At 44.0% G+C, this 21,439-nt stretch overlaps 1 protein-coding gene across 1 annotated transcript in view; it reads left to right on the top strand.

Annotated features, from left to right (window-relative positions):
• Positions 1 to 21,439, top strand: part of Fer1l5 (fer-1 like family member 5) — a 53,350-nt gene that overhangs the window by 11,529 nt on the left and 20,382 nt on the right. Inside the window, exons 10-19 of the mRNA XM_027919772.3 lie at positions 2,038 to 2,068; positions 3,700 to 3,815; positions 3,967 to 4,084; positions 4,439 to 4,491; positions 6,696 to 6,764; positions 9,974 to 10,017; positions 10,112 to 10,194; positions 10,272 to 10,363; positions 11,283 to 11,411; positions 13,095 to 13,272. Of these exons, the coding sequence (XP_027775573.2) occupies positions 2,038 to 2,068; positions 3,700 to 3,815; positions 3,967 to 4,084; positions 4,439 to 4,491; positions 6,696 to 6,764; positions 9,974 to 10,017; positions 10,112 to 10,194; positions 10,272 to 10,363; positions 11,283 to 11,411; positions 13,095 to 13,272 (913 nt within the window). The remainder of the gene's footprint in view (positions 1 to 2,037; positions 2,069 to 3,699; positions 3,816 to 3,966; positions 4,085 to 4,438; positions 4,492 to 6,695; positions 6,765 to 9,973; positions 10,018 to 10,111; positions 10,195 to 10,271; positions 10,364 to 11,282; positions 11,412 to 13,094; positions 13,273 to 21,439) is intronic.

The following is a 21,439-nucleotide window of genomic DNA, read 5'->3' as shown; positions in this document are numbered from 1 at the left end:
TGCTGGTCACTGACTACATCTATTACTGTCTGAGGAGTGACTGAGCCTGAATTCTGCTTTGTCGTGGTATAGCTTTATTGGGATACAGTTGCTGTACAATGAATTGCACATACTTAAATGTGTCATCTGATATATTTTTAAATATGTACATACCCATAAAACCATCATCATAATCAAGATAATAAATGTATCTGTCACATCTATCATTCCCCAAAAGTTCCCTAAGGCCCTTCCTCTTCCTCTCATCCTACCTCCTCCCATCCTCAGTCAATCACTGATCTATCTTTCCTCCCTCCCTCCCTCCCTGTTTTTTCTTCTTTCTCCCCACCCCCCTTCTTTCTTTGCTGGGGACTGAATCCATAGGCGCTTTACCACTGAGCTATACACCCCCATCCCTTTTATTATTTACTTATTTATTTATTATCACTAAATTGCTGAGGTTGGCCTCAAACTTATTTATTTTTATTTATTTATGTTTTAATATTTTTTAATTGTCAATGGACCTTTTTATTTTTATTTCTTTATATGCAGTGCTGAGACTTGAACCAGTGCCTCACACATGCTAGGCAAGTGCTCTACCACTAGGCTACACCCCTAGCTCTTGGCCTCAAATTTATAATCCTCCTGCCTCAGCCTTCCAAGTTGATGGGATTACAGGCATGTGTCATCATACCTGGAACTGATCTATTATCCACTGTTATAGATTGTTTACATTTTCTAGCATGTTACATAAATGGAATCACATGGTATACCCTTTTTCATCTTGTTTCTTTCACTAAGTGCAATTAGTTTGAGCTTCATTCCACGTTGCATATAGCAACAGTTTGTTCCTTTTTATTGCTGAGTAATAGTCCATTGTATAGACATAACAGTTTGTTTATCCGTTCATCTGTTGGCTGACATTTCGACTGCTTCCAACCTGGGGCTATTACAATGAAGCTATTGTAAAACATTTATATATAAGTCTTATTTTGGACACATGCCTTCCTTTCTCTTGGGTAAAACCTGTTCCAGCGCAGACTTCTTCACTGTTTATAAGAGTTTGGCCATTTCTCTCAAACTCAGGATCCTCCTGTGCAGAATGGAGGTGACCACAGGCCTACCTACCTTCCCAGTCACTGAATATTAGAGGAGTGTAGAGTGCGGTGGCACACGCCTATTGTACCAGTGGCTTGAGAGGCTGAGGCAGGAGAATCATAAGTTCAAAGCCAGCCTCAGCAATGGTGAGGCACTAAGCACCTCAGTGAGACCCTGTCTCTAAATAAAATACAAAATAGGGCTGGGGATGTGGCTCAGTGGTGGAATGCCCCCAAGTTCAATACCCAGTAGCAAAAAAAGAAAAAGAAAAAATCAGACGATTTAAGGCAAAGATTGTGTCAAACACCAGTAGCAAATACTATCATTGGGTCAGCCAGGGTGACCCACCTTGACTGGAGACCTGTGTGAGTCAGGTTTCCTTACTATCACAAATCCCTGAGAGACTGTGCGTGTGAGTGTGCATGTGTGAGTGTGTGCATGTGTGCTTGTGTGTGTGTGTGTGTGTGTGTGTGTGTGTGTGTGTGTGTCCTGTCCCGGGGGAACAGGATGATCAAGGAGAAGCAAAGAGGCTCTGGGTCTCCTTTTCCCCTGGCAGAAGGCCTGAGGAATGGTATGATGCAGGCCAGGACGGGTGTGTGGCTAGGGGTCGTGTATGTACAGACACATGGAAAGGCTCATTTGGGCTCACAGTTGTAGAGGTTCCAGTCCATGACTGGGTCTTTAGTGACGCATCATGGCAGGAGTGCAGGGTGGAGCAGAGTAGTCCACCTCATGGCCAGGAAATAAAGGAGACAGAGGAAGAGGCCAGGGCCCCACAATCACCCTTTGGGGTCAGGCCCCCAGTGACCTGGCCTCCTTCTAGGTCCCACACAAAGGTTCCACCCCTTCCCAAGAGTACCTAGCCGGGGACTGGCCTCCAACACCTGGGCCTTGGCGGGGAACACTGGAGCATCAAAGCACAGCTAGACTAACCCTCCTCCCCCACTCTTGTCTTTTCAGACAGATATTGGGTTTATCTACCATTGTCCAGGTAGGTGACGGAGGTTACCCATACACGTGCATTCTACTGAGAAAAATCAGGACAGGGTCAAGTCACCTTGAAATCCCACCACATGAACCAGGCGTGGTGGCACACACCTGTAACCCCAGCAGCTAGGGAGGCTGAGACAGGAGGATCATGAGTTCAAAGCCAGCCTCAGCAAAAGTGAGCTGCTAAGCAACTCAGTGAGACTCTGTCTCTAAATGAAATACAGAATAGAGCCAGGGATGTGGCTCAGTGGTTGAGTGCCCCTGAGTTCAATCCCCGGTACTAAAAAAAAAAATTCCACCACATGGGGAGAAAGTATTAGAAGGCTCTACTTGATAATATTTTACTGTACTCTATGGTATTTTATCTTACTTTATTTTATTTACTTGTTTGTTCGTTTGTTGTTTGTTTATTTAATGGTACCAGGGTTGGAACCCAGGGACATTTTACCACCGAGCCACATCCCCAGCTCTCTTTTTATATTTTATTTAGAGACAGGGTCTTGCTGAGTTGCTTAGGGCCTCGCTAAGTTGCTGAGGCTGGCTTTGAACTCACAGTCCTCCTGCCTCAGCTTCCAGAGTTGCTGGGATCACAGGCCTGTACCAGCACACCCTGCCCTTACTTTATTATAACAGCAGATTTTTCTGAAAAACTTTGCATCAAATGCTAACTTTTGACTGCATCCCTGAGTTTGATTTCTATTTATTGAGACCAGCATGACTTGATTGAAGTTGGTTTAAAAAACCAACTCTCACTGAGTTGCTTAGTGCCTTGCTTTTGCTAAGGCTGCCTTTGATCAGATTGGGGTGACTGGCATATTCGTTACCTCAAACATTTATCATTTATGTGTGTTTTAACATTCAGAATTCTGCTGGCTATTTTGAAATGGACAATTATATATATATATATATATATATATATATATATATATATATATATATATATATATATATATAAATATTAATTAACTAATATAATTATATATTAATATATATTTTGTTGTGGATGGACACAATACCTTTATTTTATTTATTTATTTCTATGTGGTGCTGAGGATCGAACCCAATGCCTCATACATGCTAGGCACTCAGCCACAACCCCAGCCCCTGAAATGGACAGTTATGGCCAACCATAGTTACCTCACTGTGCTCTGGAACATTAGAAGCCTTATTCCCTCCTCTTCAACAGCACCCCTGTACCCAGTGAACATCTCTTCTCTATCCCTCCTCCTCCCCACCCACCCACCCTCTACTAACCACTCCTCTGTGGGACCCTGGTGATTGAGTGGTGGTTTCCACCATGACCTGGCCATGACATACTACCAGGCTGAGATTTGGATTTTGGGGTGGGGCAGATGGCTGCCTCTATCGTGTCTGACTCCAGACCAGGCCAGTCACAGCAGCAGGTTCCCAGGTGGACAGGGGACCCTCTTTCATGGAGGCAATAGCTGGCAACCCTAGGAGGATCCCCTAATGGCTGAAGTGACTCTTGATCTCATCTCCTCTACCGTAGGGTGGGAACCAGAAGGTTAAGAGGCACCTTTCCTGCCCCCTCTCCCCCAGCAACAGTGCCGGGTTTCAGGGAGAGCCGTGGAGACTAGAGACTGGTCTCCCGTAGCCCCTCTGCTTCTCCAGGTCACGCAATCATAAGGAAATGGCTGGGCCTCTGCCATCCAAATAAATCCACCAGCGGCGTGAGAGGCTACCTGAAAGTCACCATCTGTGTCCTTGGTGCTGGCGACCAGGCCCCGGTGAGGCTACCCCGCCCAGCCCCAGGAGCATTTTCTACCCTGGCCTCTAACCTGCACAACCATCCTTCATCCAGCGTGTCCCTGTAGGGTGGTCCCACTCCACCCACCCTGGCTGTGACCTCCCCACAACACTGACCCTGTCTGCTCTCAGGTGGATCAGAAGCTGGCCTACTCGACCGATGATGTGCAGGTCTTCAAGTCCATGGCAGTCCCCATCAAGATGGCTTACCTACAGTTCTTCATCTACTGCGCAGAGGATCTCCATTCCGGTGGGAGAAGGGGAGGGACCCCCCTGAACTTGCCTGCAGGGGAGCAGCCCAGACCCTCGTGGGGCCTTCTCATTCCTTTTGACACTGACCTAAGAGGTGGGGTGGGGGACAGAGTGAGATGAAGTCCTCCAAGACTGTTGGACCAAGGTCACCCTGGTGTCCCTTTGTGCCTTGACGCCCAGATGCAGACTCACCGTACTTTCTGATCATCCCACCCCACTCCCCCCCTTCTGTGTGGAGTGGATGTCACACAGAAGGGGCAGAGTGGGGGTTAAGTAGTGGTGTCATTTTTCCATTTCTACCTCCTTAAAAAAGCTGCTGCCATCTCAGAGTCTTTCTATTTCTTGTGCATAGAGAAACGCCCGATTGTAAATCCTGTGTTGGAGGTGGAACTCATTGGGGAGAAGGTAAGTAGAAAAAGAGAACATGGCACCTGAAAAAAGGAGTGGGCTGGGACCCCAGAAATGGAATCCTAGCTCATCCACCAACGAGCAGGGTGAGCCTCTGGAGCCGGGGCAGTGGACGGGTGGAGGCCACTTCTCACCCAACTCCGCTGCCAGAGAATGCCCAGAGCCCTGCAAGGAGAAGATGCCCACGGGAACCAAACACCTGGCCCACGAATGAGTGGGTAAAATAACTGCCCACAAACAAACTGCAGTGGCACGGCCCTCTTGGCCTCAGTTTCCTCATCTGTAAATAAAAAGACCTGAGCTAGAGAACTGCTAACCTTCCAGAAACCTCAAAGTAGCACATCCCAAAAGTCCTGGCAGGTGTCAGCTCCCATGTTGCAGATGTTAAGTCCTATGTTGCAGGGCGTGGTGATGCACGCCTAGAATCCCAGCGACTCAGGAGGCTGAGGCAGGAGGATCACAAGTTCGAGGTCAGCCTCAGCAACTTAGTGAGGCCTTAAGCAACTTAATGAGAAAGGACAAAATGAAAAGGACTGGGGATGTGGCTCAGTGGTAAAGTACCCCCTGGGTTCAATCCCCAATACAACACAACAACAAAAATTCTGTGTTCAGATTTGGGGAAGGCTAGGTTAAAGTTAAATAGGTTTGTCTCAGAAGTCACAAAACGTCATTTTACTCTATTCTATCTGTTAAAACTAGTTGTTAAATCCAGCCCACATGTCAGGAGTAAAGAATTAAGGTCCTCCTTCTGAAGGGAGAAGTATCAAAGAGTATGGGTGTATATTTAAAACTATCACACGGAGTATTTATTTTCCTATGGTCTGGGTATCCCAGAACTAGTGGAGAAATTCTTGGGTGACAAGTGACACACTTTTTTTTTTTTAATTTTAGAGTTATAGTTAGACATAAAACCTTTATTTTATTTATTTATATGTGGTGCTGAGGATCAAACCTAGGGCCTCACATGTGCCAGGCAAGTGCTCTACCGCTAAGCCACAACCACAGCCCCGTGACACACATTTTTTAAAATACTTGACAAGTTTGTGTTTATTTTAGTGTACCTAAAAAGCTTAACAATGCCAACTGACACCTGATCTGACACCTGATTTCATAGATATCATTACCTAGAGTAAGGCTAAGTTTAAGTTTTATGTCAGTTGGTGGATTTAAGGGTATTCTGCTATCATCAGCCATTGTTTGGGCCATTTTTCAATTGGGATTTTGTAATTTATCCACCATAATCTCTGTGTATGCACTCATGGAGTAAAAGTTATAACCCTATCTGTACCTATTTAAAAATGAAAGGGCTATGAATGTAACTCATGGGTAGGGTGATTACTTAGCATGTTACGAGGTCCTATGTTCCTAGCATTGCTAAAGAAGAAAAGATAAAGGAGGGCTCGAGATGTGGTTCAGAGGTGGAGGTCTTGCCTGGTTTGTATGAGGCCCTGGGTTTGATCCTCAGCACCATATAAAAATAAGTAAATAAATAAAATAAAATAGAGGTATTGTGTCCATCTACAACTAAAAATATGAATAAATATAAAAGAATAAAGGAAAAAAATGTTCACTGGAAGGTGATTTAAGAAGAAATACTGAGGAGTGTGGGCCTGGCAGATGCTTTGAGATAAGTAACCAAGGGATTGAAGTGGCAGCTGACGAGAAGTTGTCCAAGGACAACTTCCAAGGACAAGCCTGATCACTTGGTGCCACAGAGTCCACCTGTGAGCTGGAAGGGAGAGCTGGAAAGTGAGGCCAGTAGGAGGAGGAAGGGACAGGCTGGCACTGACCACGCTGTGTTAGTCAACTTTCCATCACAGTGACAAAGTACCTGAGAGAAACAATGTAAAGGAGCAAAGGTTTGTTTTGGCTCATGGTTTCAGAGGTTTCAGTCCATGGTCAGTGGCTCTCCTGCTTTTGGGTCTGTGGTGAGACACAACACCATGGAGACAGCCTGTGGTGGAGCAAAGATGCTCTCCTCTTGGTGGCCAAGAAGCAAAGAGAGGAGGAGGGACTGAGGTCCCAATCCCTCCCTGCAAGGACACGCCCCCAGTGACCTCACTTCCTACCATCAGGCTCCACCTCTTAAAGGTCCCACCAGCTCCCAGTAGCTCCATCAGCTGGGGACCAGCCTTGAATATATGAGTCTTTGGGGAACACTGAAGATGCAAACCATAACACCTGTTTTTGGATGTTCCCAGCTCAAGACGATTGTGCAGACTCAAACTGACAACCCAATATGGAACCAGATCCTGACCTTCCAGATTCAGGTATGGCTGTTCCATCATGCTCATCCTTGCCCCCCCCCCCCCCCCCCCCCGCCCAAATGGAAGGGAATCTTGAGTGTTCATGTGTGAATATGGATGGAAAGTGAAGACAGGAAGCCCAGTGAGGGGAGCCGGGGCTCTACCTCAAGAAAGCACAAGGAAGCTCAGATAGGGAAAACCTTGATTTATTTATTCAGTATGAAGCAATGAGTGAACCATGCAAATGAACTTTCCAGAGAATTTAAATGTGCTCCTCACCCATATTTAGAAAAGATAATAAACAGGCAGCCATGGTCTAGCTACTCAGGAGGCTGAGGCAGGAGGATCACTTAAGCCAATCACTTAAGGTTTGAAACCAGCCAGGGCAATGGAGTGAGACCTCATCTCCTAAACAAAACAAACAAAAAGCAAATCAATTTAAAGGCTCATCCTAGATTGTAGTGTACATTTTCTACCTTCCAGGCAAAGTACCCTGAAGATAATGACAGCTCTGTGTAGATGGCCCCAAGGCATCCTGGAAGCCTAGCTATTACTCTGGGCTGTATGTAGACAGGGCTGTGTCATCGTCCACACAGAATGGCTCCAAGATGCTCTTTGCTGTGGAGTACTGTCATCTGATCTCTTAGCCTTTCAGTTCTTCTAGGTCATTTATGAACTGTCGTGGATGACAGCTCTCTTGAAGCCCTGGTTGAGCCTTAATGACCTTTTGACTCAATGCCAACTCCTAAGAGCTGTGTGTAAAATCAGAATACGCTCTCTCCTAAGTGCAAGTGCAGAGAAATCTGTGTCATATCAGTTTGCCTACCCAGAGGGTGTCTAGCTTTCTTATAGCTTCCATTGTGCAATACAAAATTAGCTCTCTTCCTCTCTCCTCTGAACTACCTCCCTGATGTTTCTAGAAGCTTCCCCCAGTTGGCCTCCTGGTGAGTCATCATTTTCAATAATTCCTCATAATCCCTACCTCCTTAGATGATTTTATAGACTCTTAATGGAGGAGGGGAATTTAGAAGAGGCCTAGCACATAGTCTTGCTCAGATCTCTTTCACCTTTCTGTGGCTGTGAGGAGTGGGTGGCCCAGGTCCTCCACGGATGTTCATATGTTGGCCTTCCAAAATGTGATAGTGGCTAAATACCCCGGGACTTCACTCATGCCAGGTCTCCACGGTGGGGCTCATTTGGAGTGATCATCACTAGCCCTTTGGAAAGGTACCAGGCAGATATGAGCCTCGCTATGAAGAGGCAGGGTGACTAACTGCACACAGGTGCCAGCACCTGAGGCCACCTGGTCAGGGGGACACTGCTGAAAATGGCCAACTTGAGGGCACAGAGATGGAGGGGAAACAATAGGCTTGAATCTAGACAAGGAACCGGGATGGGGGGAAATTCTTAATGGAATGGATGAAAAGATGGTTTGACCATGAACTTGAAGAACTTGGAGAATTCATAACTTTGGACGACCTGGATGGCCATGGCATCCATCTCTCCCCTTCCAGGATTCTTTCTTAACCTGGGCAGTTTTTTCTTATCATGTGCTCAACTAGAAAGCCTTTTCCTTACTCCTCACTTGGTTCCCAGCTACCAAGGCAGGGGTAGAAAGGATGGAGAAGGTGGGGCTGGGGTTGTGGCTCAACGGTAGAGCTCTCGCCTAGCACATAGGAGGCGCTGGGTTCCATCCTCAGCACCATATATAAATAAATAAAATAAAATAAAGGTATTCATTGTGTCCAACTACAACTAAAAAATAAATATTAAAAAAAAAAGAAAGGATGGAAAGGGTGGAGAACCAGGAGGTTCCCAGCCACATCTCAAGAACTGCTATTAGGAGGATAAGAAGCCCCAAATAAGGAGATTTGGGATCCCACTCAGGGTTTCAAACCCAGAACTTCTGTTTTACATGAGTTTTTTCCTTATTATTTTCTATTTTTAATTTTTTTTAATTGTAGTTGGACACAATATCTTTCTTTTCTTTTTTTAAAAGAGAGAGTGAGAGAGAGAGAATTTTTTTTTTATATTTATTTATTTATTTATTTTTAGTTTTTGGCGGACACAGCATCTTTTGTATGTGGAGCTGAGGATTGAACCCGGGACGCATGCATGCCAGGCGAGTGCGCTACCGCTTGAGCCACATCCCAGCCCACAATATCTTTATTTTCTTTATTTATTTTTATGTGGTGCTGAGGCTTGAACCCAGTGCCTCGCACATGCTAGGTGAGTGCTCTACTGCTGAGCCATAGCCACAGTCCCTATTTTCTTTTAATAACTGAAGAAAAAAAACAAGGAGGAAAACATATGCAAAGCAGAGATAAGACTCAGAAGCTGGAATTCAAATCCTGATGCCACTCTTTATTATATGACCTTGAGAGGGTCCCTCTGTGCCTCATTACCCATCTGTATATAGGAACAAATCACAGCCCTCACTGGGTTATGGCAGAGTTGTTAAGAGATTTGAGGCTTCAGCCTCTGCATGAAACAGGAGAACTTGAGGAAACCAACCCCTCTATGCTTCAGTTTCCCCATATGAAAATGAGGTTGTTGTTTTGTACCAGGGATTGAACCCAGGGCCACTTAACCACTGAGCCACACCCCCAGCCCTATTTTGTATTTTATTTAGAGACAGGGTCTTACTGAGTTGCTTAGGGCCTCACTAAGTTGCTGAGGCTGGCTTTGAACTGGTGATCCTCTTGCCTCCCCCTCCGGAGCCCCTGGAATTGCTGGCATGAGCCACCCCACGCCCAGCTGAAAATGAGAATATTAATAGCACCTGGTTTGTGGGATTGTTGAGATTGTCACACTCAGCTGGTCTTTGGAAATTGTTCAGCACAGGCTGGTGGACGACAGAAACTCCCCCAGGGTGGTAGTTATTATTATTTATTTACTCTTGGAGGAGAAGGTTTGATGACACTCATTTAAACTTCCAAGGTTCACAGTAAGGGAGGGCCCAGTTCTCTTGGTCCTCAAGTTTAAACTTAAGAGATCGTTTTAAGATAAAAGATGATGATGTGATAGTCCCAGGGCCTATAAGTTGGGTGCAGCTAAGCCTAAGGCCAAACCATGAAAAGATAAACTCCATAAGCTCCCTGGTAAATTCAGCTTGTCTGTGATTGACTGGTAACTGTTCTGGGCCTTGCCCCCAAAACCTCCCAATCAATCTCAATATCTCTGCAAGGCCCAGGCCATCCCAGTGACTCACTGCTCTTGCCTTCACCTTGCAGATGCCCTGCCTCTCCAGATACATCAAGTTCAGAGTCTTGAACTGGTGAACAGAGGGGCTAGAAGTTGAAGCACGTGCGGGGAGGAGAACATAGGAGCCCAACCAGGGGCTCAGCCTACCCGAATGTGTTTCTCCCTAGCCCCAAGCAGAACTGCTGGGATGAAATCGGGACTGTCACCTTGTGCCTCAACCAGATCTCGTCCTCTGGAGAACTGATCGAAGGCAAGCAAAGCCCTGGACCCAACCTCCCACACCTCTCCCACTTGGGCCCCACCTGCTCTCAACCCCTCTCCTTCCAGGGATGTACTCTGGCTTCCTGCCTTGCTTTGGCCCCTGCTTCCTGACTCTTCGTGGGGGTAAAAAGCCCCCTTTCAGGATCTACGCAGACCCTGTAAGCTTCTCGTGTCGGCTCTAGGAGGTAAAAGTTATCACTGTAAAGCAGGAGACCTGGGAAGGACTCAGTCCTGATTTCTGACCACCACACTCCAGCAGAGGACAGGAAGCCTGTTACGTAGATAGCCATGTGTCTGTGGGTCATAAGCAGTGGCCCCAGAAAGGAACAGATGCGGTTCTCTTAGACAGTCCCAGAGGAAGGGGCACTGAGACAAGACCTCGGGTAAGATTTTCGACGGGTTGAAAGGACAAGGCGCAGATAAGCATGGAAAAGCATGGGGTAATTCAAGAGTGGTGAGAAGTGCCAGAAACCTAGCTCGAATTGGCTTACATGGAAAAGGAAGGAGGCTGGGAAGGATTCCGAGTGAGGAGGGGCCTCAGGTGCCACATGCAGAAGCGGCTTGTCAGAGACTCCCTCTCGCTTTGGCTCTTCACGCCTTTCTCCTGGGCCACATTCGGGTAACGGGCTGGGAACCAGGGAAGCACTCTAATTGGCCTCTCTAGGTCATGTGTGCTCTCTTTGGACCAATCACTGTGGTCAAGGAGGCAGAGTGTGCCTTGATTGGCCAGACTTGGGGCGCATGCTCAGTGGTGATCAATCCTGGCCTAGTTGCATCCTTAAAGGTGCTGGCGTGTGGTCTCCATGAGCACTTCAAAGTGGCTGGGACATGGCCTCCATGAACAAGAGTAGTGGGTGCTAGGGTGCAGAAGAGGGATGAGGCCTAGAGACTTCCAGCCACACAGGTGTCTGTCGTATTTGGAATTCTTTCCGGAGTTTGTGGCCGGAGGTACGCCAGGCAGGCGGCAGGCAGGCAGTCTCTGGACAACCTTGGCTTTGCTGTGGGGATTTCTGGAGACATGTGCCAGCTCTTTCCCTCTCACCCCTTTTCTCCCCATTTTCTTCTCTCTTGCCATAGTGTATTCACGACTCTGTAAGGGATGGTTTATCTTACCGAGGTCGAGTCTACCTGGAGTTGATCACCCAACTCAAGTCCCAACAAGAAACTTGGATAAAGGATCTCTCTCGTGATGTGATCAGGGTAGAGGTAACTGTGGGAAACAGCCTTGGAAGAGAGCCCCTCAGCCAAATCTGTGGACCCCAGTTTCTGGCCCTGTACCAGCCCCTGACTGTGAGCGATACAGTTGGATGTGTAAAGATGCTCTATCCATCTGCCTTAGTATTTCCTAAGTCCCTGTCTGGCACCTTCATACTTGCCAAATCTCCAGTGGTGACGCTGGTGGAAGGGTGGGTGGGGGGAACCCAGTAAAAAACAAGGTTTCATTTTAAGAAATGCATAATAAGCCAGTGGAGGAGGAATGTTCATTCATACCTTAGTTTCTCAGGGCTTTGAAAAATAGTGTAAGGGATTTAGATTTCTTCCCCAAACCAGTGAAGGGCCATTGAATTGGCAAAGGGCATAAGGAGCAGTATTAACAGTAGATTGGAGGGGAGTAAGTTGGTGTTACACAATAAGGAGAAATGGGGAGAGTCCTGGTGGAGAGAGTTTGAAGAGAGGAGAAAAGGTTTCAAAGACCTTTGGAAACAGAATAGTCAGAGTTAGTGACCAACAAGACATAAGAAGTGAGGCTGACTCCCTAAGCTCATGTCCATTCTCTTCTTTGATGGACCAAGGTAGTCAGGGGTGTCAGGCACCAAGATGGGCCCTCTGAAGGAGGAGCAGGTCTGGGGAAGATAATGAATCCCATCTCTGACATGTGCTTGTGAAATGTGGATACATTGCCCAGCCTTTGGAGGCTGCTAGCCACCAGGGTGTGTCACCAGGGTTTGCACCTGTGGTCCTGGAATTAATGGCCCAGGGAGAGAGGTGAAGTGAAAAGGGGCCTCAAGATGTTAGAGGCTAAGAGGCAGGTGGAGGAGGAGTGTGCAGAAGTCCTCTCAGAATGGGAGAAAAAGGGTGATTGTGGATCTCAAATGTGCTTGAGAGATGGTGAGAAGTGAAAGGTGTCTACAGTTGTTTCAGGAAGCCCTGGTAGCCATTGCTCAGGGGAGATGCTGGGCCACCATAGAAGGAAGGGAGAAGTTGGAGACAGGGTGAGGAAAGAAGACACTAAGAAACTCGTATGAGAAGTAGAAGGAGACACGGTTGGATAGCCATTAGCCAGGAACTCAGGTGGGAGAAAGACAGTTATTTTTTTAGGAGGAGGGAGACCAGCCAGTGAGCAGATGGGGAATATAGAAATGAAAGGGACTGATGTGGACAGAGGGCCTGGGCAGGTAAGAGGCATGGTGGGAATGGACCTAATCGGAGGACAGTGAGCAGCTGAGGCAAGAAGTGGAAAGGTGCAGATTTTCGGGTGTGAGTGTACACAACCCCAGCCCCACACCCTGCCCACCCTGACCACTCTTTTGAGTTGGGGATTTAAATAAAAAGGAAGGGGCTTCTTTACTCAGAATGGGGAAGGGCTAAACCAACTCAGAGCCTAGCCTGACCAGAGAAGAGTAAGAGTCCCTTCTGCCCAACTTCAGGAGGGGAGGGAACCAGGGTTGCCAGGTAGAGTGGGCCAAGTGACAGAGGTCCTGAAAGTACCTGCTCTTGATCAACTAGGTACAAGAAGGGTCTCAATAAAGGTCTAGCTCACTGTAAAGAGAAGCCAAGATGGCTTTTGAAAGAAACAGGGCATTTCTTCCTCACCTTCCTGCCTGTCAGTACAGCTTTGTTCTCCTTTTTATTTATGTACTGAGGATGGGGGGGGGGGTATCATTTTAGAAACAGCAGAACCGCCAAAAGTATGGCCTGTGTGTCGTCTTCATCTCCTGTACAATGATGCCCAGCTTTAAGGACCTGATCCAGTTTGAGGTCAGCATCGGCTACTATGGAAACAAGATGGACCTGAATTACAAGCCTCTAGTGTCAACCACACAGTACAGCCCAGTGATATATGATGGTAATCATCAGATTCTATAAAGAGGAGAAGCTGGGCATAGGAGTTCATGGCTGTCATCCCAGCTACTTAAAGGCTGGGGTAGGAGGATGGCAAGTTCAAGGCCACCAAGGGCAACTTTGCAAGACCCTGTTTCAAAATAAAAAATAAAAAGGGTTGAGGATATAGCTTAGCAGTAAAGTACCCCTTGGTTCAATCCCTAGTACCAAAAAAAAAAAAAAAAAAAAAAAGTGGAAAGCAACCATTGTCTGCCAGGCCCTGTGCCATTTCTTCCAAGGATATTAGCTCATGGAACATTAGTAGGCATCATCTACCCATATTTTACACATGAGGAGACTAACTTTATGGGAGATGAAGTCACTTGCCAATCATTGCACAGCTAGTAGGCAGTGAACCAAGAGTTGAAGCTAGGTCTCGACTTCATGCTCTTCTTTACACTGCTTTCCATGTTACAACTTCTAACCTCATTTCCTCTATGACTCTGGACCATCTCCCACCCAGCCACCCAGTTACCATCCCCTCCCAGTCCACCCGTCCTTTACCCCTCCATCCAACCCTTACCCATCCACTCTCTCAAACACCCAATCAGCAATCATCCCTCTGCTCATTCATTCATCCAATATCGATCTATTGGACACCTATGCCAGGCACTGTAGAGTGGCCCAGTCCCTGGGCGGCAGCAGCATCACTTACCTGGGTACTTGTTAGAAATATAGATTCTTGACCCTGCCCAAGACTAGCAAATCAGAAAATCTGGGCATGGGGCCCTACAAGCCACATTTTAACAAACCCTCTAGGTGATCTGGGCATGTGCTAGAATTTTGAGAACAACTGGCACCACAAAATTGTCTTCCTCTCGCCTTCATCAGTTTCACCATCTTGTGTCCCACTGGCAGCCTTTCTATAGGTCCCAATAGTTCACCTGGTTGTTTTGTTTTGTTTGGATACTCGGGATTGAACTCAAGGGCTTTTAACCACTAAGCCACATCCCCAGCTCTTTTTATTTTTTACTTTGAGACAAGGTCTCTCTGAGTTGCTCAGAGCCTCAATAAGGTGCTGAGGCTGGCTTTGAACTTGTGATCCTCCTGCCTCAGCCTCCCTCATTGCTGGTATTAGAGGTGTGCACCATTGCACCCAGCCTCCACCTCTGTGTTTTGTTGTTGTTGTTTGTTTGTTTTTTAAATAAAAGCTTTACTGAGGGCTGGGGTTGTAGTTCAGTGGTAGAGCGCTTGCCTAGCATGTGTGAGGCCCTGGGTTTGATCCTCAGTACCACATAAAAATAAATAAGTAAAATAAAGGTATTGTGTCCAACTACAACTAATATATATATATATATATATATATATATATATATATATATATATATATATATATATTTGTACTGAGAGAAAAGGTAGCACTCACTCCCCATATTTCTCCCACCTCCCTAGCCCTAGACAACCATCAGTCTGACTTCTGTCTTGATAGGTTTTCCTATAAAGATTTTCCTGGACATTTCATACACATGGAATCATACAACATGTTTCTTTGTGACTGGTCTCTTGCATTTAACATCATGTTCTACTTGTTTTTTATATTATGAAACGTACATACGAAAAAGTATATAAAAGGTTTATGTGCAGTTTAAATAATGAGTTCCCATGAACTCACCACCCATCTTAAAATACAGAAAATTGTTAGTGTCTTAGAAGACACTGAACCATTCACCCCAGAAAGAACCCTGATCCTCTGTTGCTAATCATCCTTATCTTCCTGATTCCTACCCCCATGTATGAAATCTTAGACAGCATACTGTTTTTCTAATTAATATGATGTACTCTTTCAGTCTGTACTCATCTGTCTTCAATCTTTTTTCAACAGTATGTATTTATTTAGGTCTGTGTAGCTGCAATCCATTTTAATTCCTGTATATACTTCACTGCATGATTATACCATAAATTATGTGGTATATGTAGATATTTAGGTTGTACCTCTTTTTGCTAGTATAATAATTTTGTTATGAACATTCTTGTACGTGTCTCCTGGTCACCAACTCAAGGCTTCCTCTAAATTATATACCTAGGAGTGGAAAAGAATCTCAAAGCAAAAGCGATTATGCCAAATTATACTCTCAGTATGGTATGAGAATTCCTGTTAGGCTACGTTCTCACCAGTACTTGATGTTGCCCAGCCTTTTAATTTTTACCAATGTAATGAATGAGAACTAGAATCTCATGTGAACTTAATTTGCTTTTTCCTGATTCTAAATGAGCGTTGAGAATTTTCTCATATGTATATAGACACTCGTTTCTTCCTTATGTGTAAACGTGCTCATATCTTTCATCAATTCATTTGGCTGCATTTTTCTTATGATGTGTACCTTGACTTTCTTGCCAGATCTGCTCCATGAACTCACCACCCAGTTGAAAATATAGAAAATTGGTCATTCACGATTTTTTGTTTGTTTGTTTGTTTTTTACCAGGGATTGCACCCAGGGTTGCTTAACCACTGAGCCACATCCCTAACCCTTTTTATTTTTTCTTTAGAGACAGGGTCTCACCAAGTTGCTTAGGGCCTCTCGAAGTTGCTGAGACTGACCCCAAACTCACGATCCTCCTGCCTCAGCCTCCTGAGCCAAAGGACTCACAGGCATCCCATTCACTTATTTCTTTAGCAAAGGGACTGTTCAAGTCTTTTGCTGCCTATCTTTCACCAAGTTGCCTCTTTGTATGGAACTGCAGCATCTTCTGTATTTTGGATTCAACTCCTTCATCAGATATATTCTGCTAATATGTTTCAGTCTGTGACTTGGCTCTTCAATTTCCAATGCCCTTTTAAGATCACAAGTTTCTATTTTTGAGAGAGAGAGAGAGAAAGAGAGAGAGAATTTTTTATATTTATTTATTTATTTTAGTTTTCGGTGGACACAACATCTTTATTTGTATGTGGTGCTGAAGATCAAACCCAGTGCCCTGCGCATGCCAGGCAAGCACGCTACTGCTTGAGCCACATCCCCAGCCCAGAATTTTGATTTCAATTTGTAGACTATCTTTTCTTTCATGTTTCATACATTATAAAGTCTAAGGAATATTTGCCTTAGACCATCACCCACGATTTTGAAGATAGTCTCCTGTGTTTCATTCTTTAAGTTTTACAGTTGTAGCTCCTATGTTTAGGTTGATGATCTAATTTGACTTAATTTTTGCATTTGGTGTGAGGGGAGGGGTTGATGTGTGTATCTCCTATTAAGCACTCTTTGCTGAAAAAAAAAACTGTTCATTCTCATATTGGAACTTTTGTTGAAGTTCAGTTAACTATGGACTGTGGTCTCTATAGAATTTCATCTGTTCCACTGATTTATTTGTTGATCCTTGTGCCAGTTTTTTTTTTTTTTTTTTTTTTTTTTTGTGTGTGTGTCTTTTTTCCCCTGTGGCTTTATTGAGGTAAAATTGAAGTACAATAAAACCCACCTATTTGAAGTATTCAATTGGATAAAATTTGACATATATGTAACCAATACACTCAATATAAAAAGCATTTCTATTTACTTTTTTTTAAAAGAGAGAGAGAGAGAGAGAGAAGAGAGAGAGAGAGAGAGAGAGAGAGAGAATTTTTTAATATTTATTTTTTAGTTTTCGGCGGACACAACATCTTTGTTTGCATGTGGTGCTGAGGATCGAACCTGGGCCGAACGCATGCCAAGTGAGCGCACTACCGCTTGAGCCACATCCCCAGCCCTCTATTTACTTTTTTAAAATAGTTATTTTTTAGTTTAAGGTGGACACAATATCTTTATTTTACATTTATGTGGTGCTGGGGATTGAACCCAGTACCTCATGCATGCTAGGCAAGCACTCTACCACTAAGCCACAATCCCAGCACCTCTATTACTTTTTTTAAAAATTGAAATCATGCTTACTGTTTTTTTTTTTTTTGGGGGGGGGTACCAGGGATTGAACTCAGGGCACTTGGCATTGAGCCACATCCCCAGCCCTATTTTTGTATTTTATTTAGAGACAGGGTCTCACTGAGTTGCTTAGCACCTCATTATTGCTGAGGCTGGCTTTGAACTCTAGTTCCTCCTGCCTCAGCCTCTGGAGCTGCTGGGATTACAGGCGACTGCGCCTGTCTCAGACACTGTTTCTTGCATGATTTTGTTATATTAGAAAGCAATCCCACCTTAGGATCTATAGACCCCCACCCCAACATGTCAATTATTTCAAAATTAAATGGTACACTTATACATATCTCAGAGGTCAGGAAAGAAAGTACAAGAAAAGTAAATAAAAAGCAGTTTGAACAAGTAATAATAAAAGCTTAAAATATCAGGATCTCTGGGATGAAATCATACTCAGATGAACATAACTTAAAGTACTTGTATCAGAAAGAAGCTAGAATAACAAATTATTTTCAAATTATGTAGGAGGAAGGAAAAAGTAGGAGTAGGAGCAGAAATATATGGAATAGAGGAGAAATAATACAACTAAAAGTTGATAAAAAACAAACAAGTCTAATCAAGAAAAAAGCAAGAACATAAAAATTTATATAAATGGAAAGGGAGCTATCAAAATAGCCTATAAATGCTAAAAATATGTTAAGGTAATATTACTATTGCATGTCAACATATGTGATAGCTTAGGTAACATGGGATATGTTAGAGAGGGATCCGTGTGCTGCTGAGAAGAAACCGTATTCAGTCATTGATGGATGAAATAGTCCACATATGTCTGTTAAGTCTAAATTATCAATGTATTTTTTTACTTATATAGCTTCTTCATCTAGCTTTTGTTTGGAGGATCTCTGTCCAGTGGTGACAGAGGCATGTTAAAGTCACCCAGTATTATTGTGTTGTGGTCCATTTGATTCTTGAGATTTAGAAAGATTTGTGTGATATATGTAGATGCTCCATTGTTTGGGGCATAAATATTTACGATTATTATGTCTTGTTGATGTATAATTCCCTTAAGTAGTGTGAAATGGCCTTCTTTGTCCCTTCTGATTAACTTTGGCTTCAAGTCCACTTTTTCTGATATGAGGATAGAAACTTCTGCTTTTCACAAGATGCATGTGAGTAATATGGTTTTTCCCATCTTTTCACCTAAGTCTGTGGATGTCTTTGCCTATGAGGTGAGTCTCTTGGAAACAGCGTATTACCCCAGCCCCTAACACTGTCTTGATCCCTGTAGCTCTAAAACAAGACTTGAAATCAGATAGTTCAACTATTCTAACTTTGTTTTTGTTTTATAATATATTTTGCTAATTTTTTTTCTTTTCCATTTTCATATAAAATTTAACTCATATAATGACAATATCTATTTAAAAAAAACACTGGAATTTTCTTGTTATTCTTTTTGTCTTAATTAAGTGTTTTGTTTGTTTGGCTTAGTTTGTTTTGATTTTAGTCTTAACATTTAAAAAAATTTTTGTTGTAGATGGACAGAATGCCTTCATTTTTATGTGGTGCTAAGGATCGAACCCAGTACCTCTCACATGCTAGGCAAGCGCTCTACCACTAAGCTACAGCCCAAATCCCTAGTCTTACATTTTGTCTTCTTTGTTGACTTATTGGCTACATATCTTTGGATTATTTTTAGTGGTTTCTCAAAGGATTATAGAATTGAGTCTTAACTTGTCCTCTTCTACTTTGAGTTAATACTATACCACCTTATTTTAATAATATAATTGTTCAATTTATGTTATATATAATATACAATGCAGTTATAACAAAAATTGTACTTATACCTTGTATTTGTTACACATTATTTATTTATTTATTTATTTATTTATTTTTGTGGTACCAGGAATTGATTCCAGGGGTGCTTAACTCCTCATCCTCAGCCCTTTTTTATTTATTTTTGAGACAGGGTCTTCCTAAGTTGCTAGGTCCTCACTAAATTGCTGAGGCTGGCTTTGAACTCACAGTCCTCTTGCCTCAGCCTCCTGAGTGGCTGGGATTACAGGCATGTGCCACTGTGCCTGACCATTATACGTTTTATAATTGATTTGCCAATATTTTATTTAGAATTTTTTCATCTATGAGTAAACTCTTTAAAAATTTTTTTTTAGTTGTAGATGGAAACAATAACTCTATTTTATTTATTTATTTGTTTTTATGTGGTGCTGAGGATCAAATTCAGTACCTCATATATGCTAGGCAAGCGCTCTGCCACTGAGCCACAATCCTAGCCCTGAGTAAGGGCTTTTGATTAATTAATTATTTTTGCAGTACTGGGGATTGAACCCAAGGCCTGATACATGGTAAGCAAACTCTCTGCCTCTGAGCTGCATCTTCAGCCCTTTTTACTTTATTTGGAGAAAAGGTCTCCTTACATTGCTTAAGGTCTTGCTGAGTTGCTGAGGCTGGCTTTGAACTCATGAACCTCCTGCCTCAGCCTCCTGAGCTGCTAGGATTATAGGCATGTGCCACCACACCGGGTCTTTTCATTTTCTTAATGGTGTCTTTTGAAGTGCAAATATTCTAAATTTGAATCAAATCCATTTTTTTTTAGGGAGGGGGGTGTCATGAAGGTTTCTATTTTTCTTTTTTATAGTTTTAGTTCTTACATTCAGCTCTATGATTCACTTTGCTTTATTTTTTTTTCCCTATGATTCATTTTAAATTAATCAGTGTGTGGATACTGGATTGTTCCAGCCCCATTTGTTAAAAAGACAACCCTTTCCCCATGTGAGTTTTCTTCAATTGTATCTTAGAATACTTACTCTGTTCCGTTGTTTGTTTTTCTGCGCCAAGGGCCCCACTTAGGGTTGGACATTCCCCTCGGTTTTCTTCTATGTCTGTCATTTTCTCCCTGATCTTTTTTTGACTCTTTCCTCCATTTTATTTTGGTCACTTTTCTGACTCCGCCCTCATTTCTGGGCCCTTCACTGAGCTGTCTGCAGAGTCTAGTCTCCTTGGGCTTCTCCTTCTGTTGTCTTCTCTGCTGGTCTTGTTTTCCTTCTACTTGTTTTCTGCCTTCTGCGGCTCACATCTCCATCTCTGCGTCCTGAGGGTATTTTTGCTGGCACTTTCTGTGATCTGCTCCCTCTGAGCTGTGGGCCCCTCTCCACTGCCCCCCAGGTGCCTTCCGCTGCCCTTCACCCCTGGTGCTCCGGGGCAGCCACAGTTGCTTTTGGCAGTCCTTGTGTGTATCTCGAGTCTGCAGGTTGTATCTGTCTCCTGGTTTGCTGCAGATGAAGTTATTTTCCTTCTCCGTGTAGCTTTTGTAAGCTCTCCAAGAACAGAAGAGGAAAACTGCCATCGCGCCTCCTGTGCTCCCCTGAGAGCCCCCGTCTCTGCTTATCTATGGTTCTGAGGATTCACTCAGTACCAGAGGCTGGAACCAGTGTCTTCCAATAAGTCTGGAAAAATCCCAAGATTGTTTCTCTTTGTGAATTTCTTCTTCTCTTTCTTGCTTATGTTTCTTTCTGGAATTCATTCTATGGACCTTTCTGACCTCCATGTTTTGTTTTGTTTTGGTATCAGGGATGCTTAACCACTGAGTCACATCCCCAGCCCTTTTTTAAAATATATTTTATTTAGAGATAGGGTCTCACTGAGTTGCTAAGTGCCTCACTAATCTGCTGAGGCTGGCTTTGAACTCAAGATCCTCCTGCCTCAGCCTCCCAAATTGCTGGGCTTATAAGCATGCACCACAGCTCCTGGCTTGTCCTCCATGTTTTTCAATGTCTCTTCCACATTGTCCTTTGGGGCTCTCTGGGCTGCATTCTGGATAGTTTTATCAGAAAGGTCTTAGGTAACTGTTCTGTTTAATATAGCCCAGCAGCTCCCCCAACATACACTTTATTCTTCTCCACGGCATTTACCACAGTTCCACACAGCATGTTTTAGACATTTTGATTTTATTCTTTAACACTTTTTTTCCTCCAAGGGTGCTTTACCACTGAGCTACATTGACAGCCCTTTTTATTTTTTATTTGGAATCGGAGTCTCCCTAAGTTGCTGAGGCTGGCCTCCAACTTGGGATCCTCTGCCTCAGCCTCAGCCACCAGGACCGGCTGCTTATCAGATTTTTGGTGCAATGTGTTCACAGATCGAGGTGACACTGGGTGTGCTTGTAGCTCCCTTTCTCTCCTTGCTGTGTAGCCCATGATCCTGTGAATCCAGTTGGTCCTGTGAATCCACCCTCATCTGTGGATTCCACTAACCAGGGATCAGAAATACTCACAGAA

This window comes from Marmota flaviventris, chromosome 14 (assembly GCF_047511675.1).
Source record: "Marmota flaviventris isolate mMarFla1 chromosome 14, mMarFla1.hap1, whole genome shotgun sequence".
Lineage (NCBI taxonomy): Eukaryota > Metazoa > Chordata > Mammalia > Rodentia > Sciuridae > Marmota > Marmota flaviventris.
Note: the sequence above shows the minus strand (reverse complement) of the source record. Positions and strands in the feature narration are given on the sequence as shown.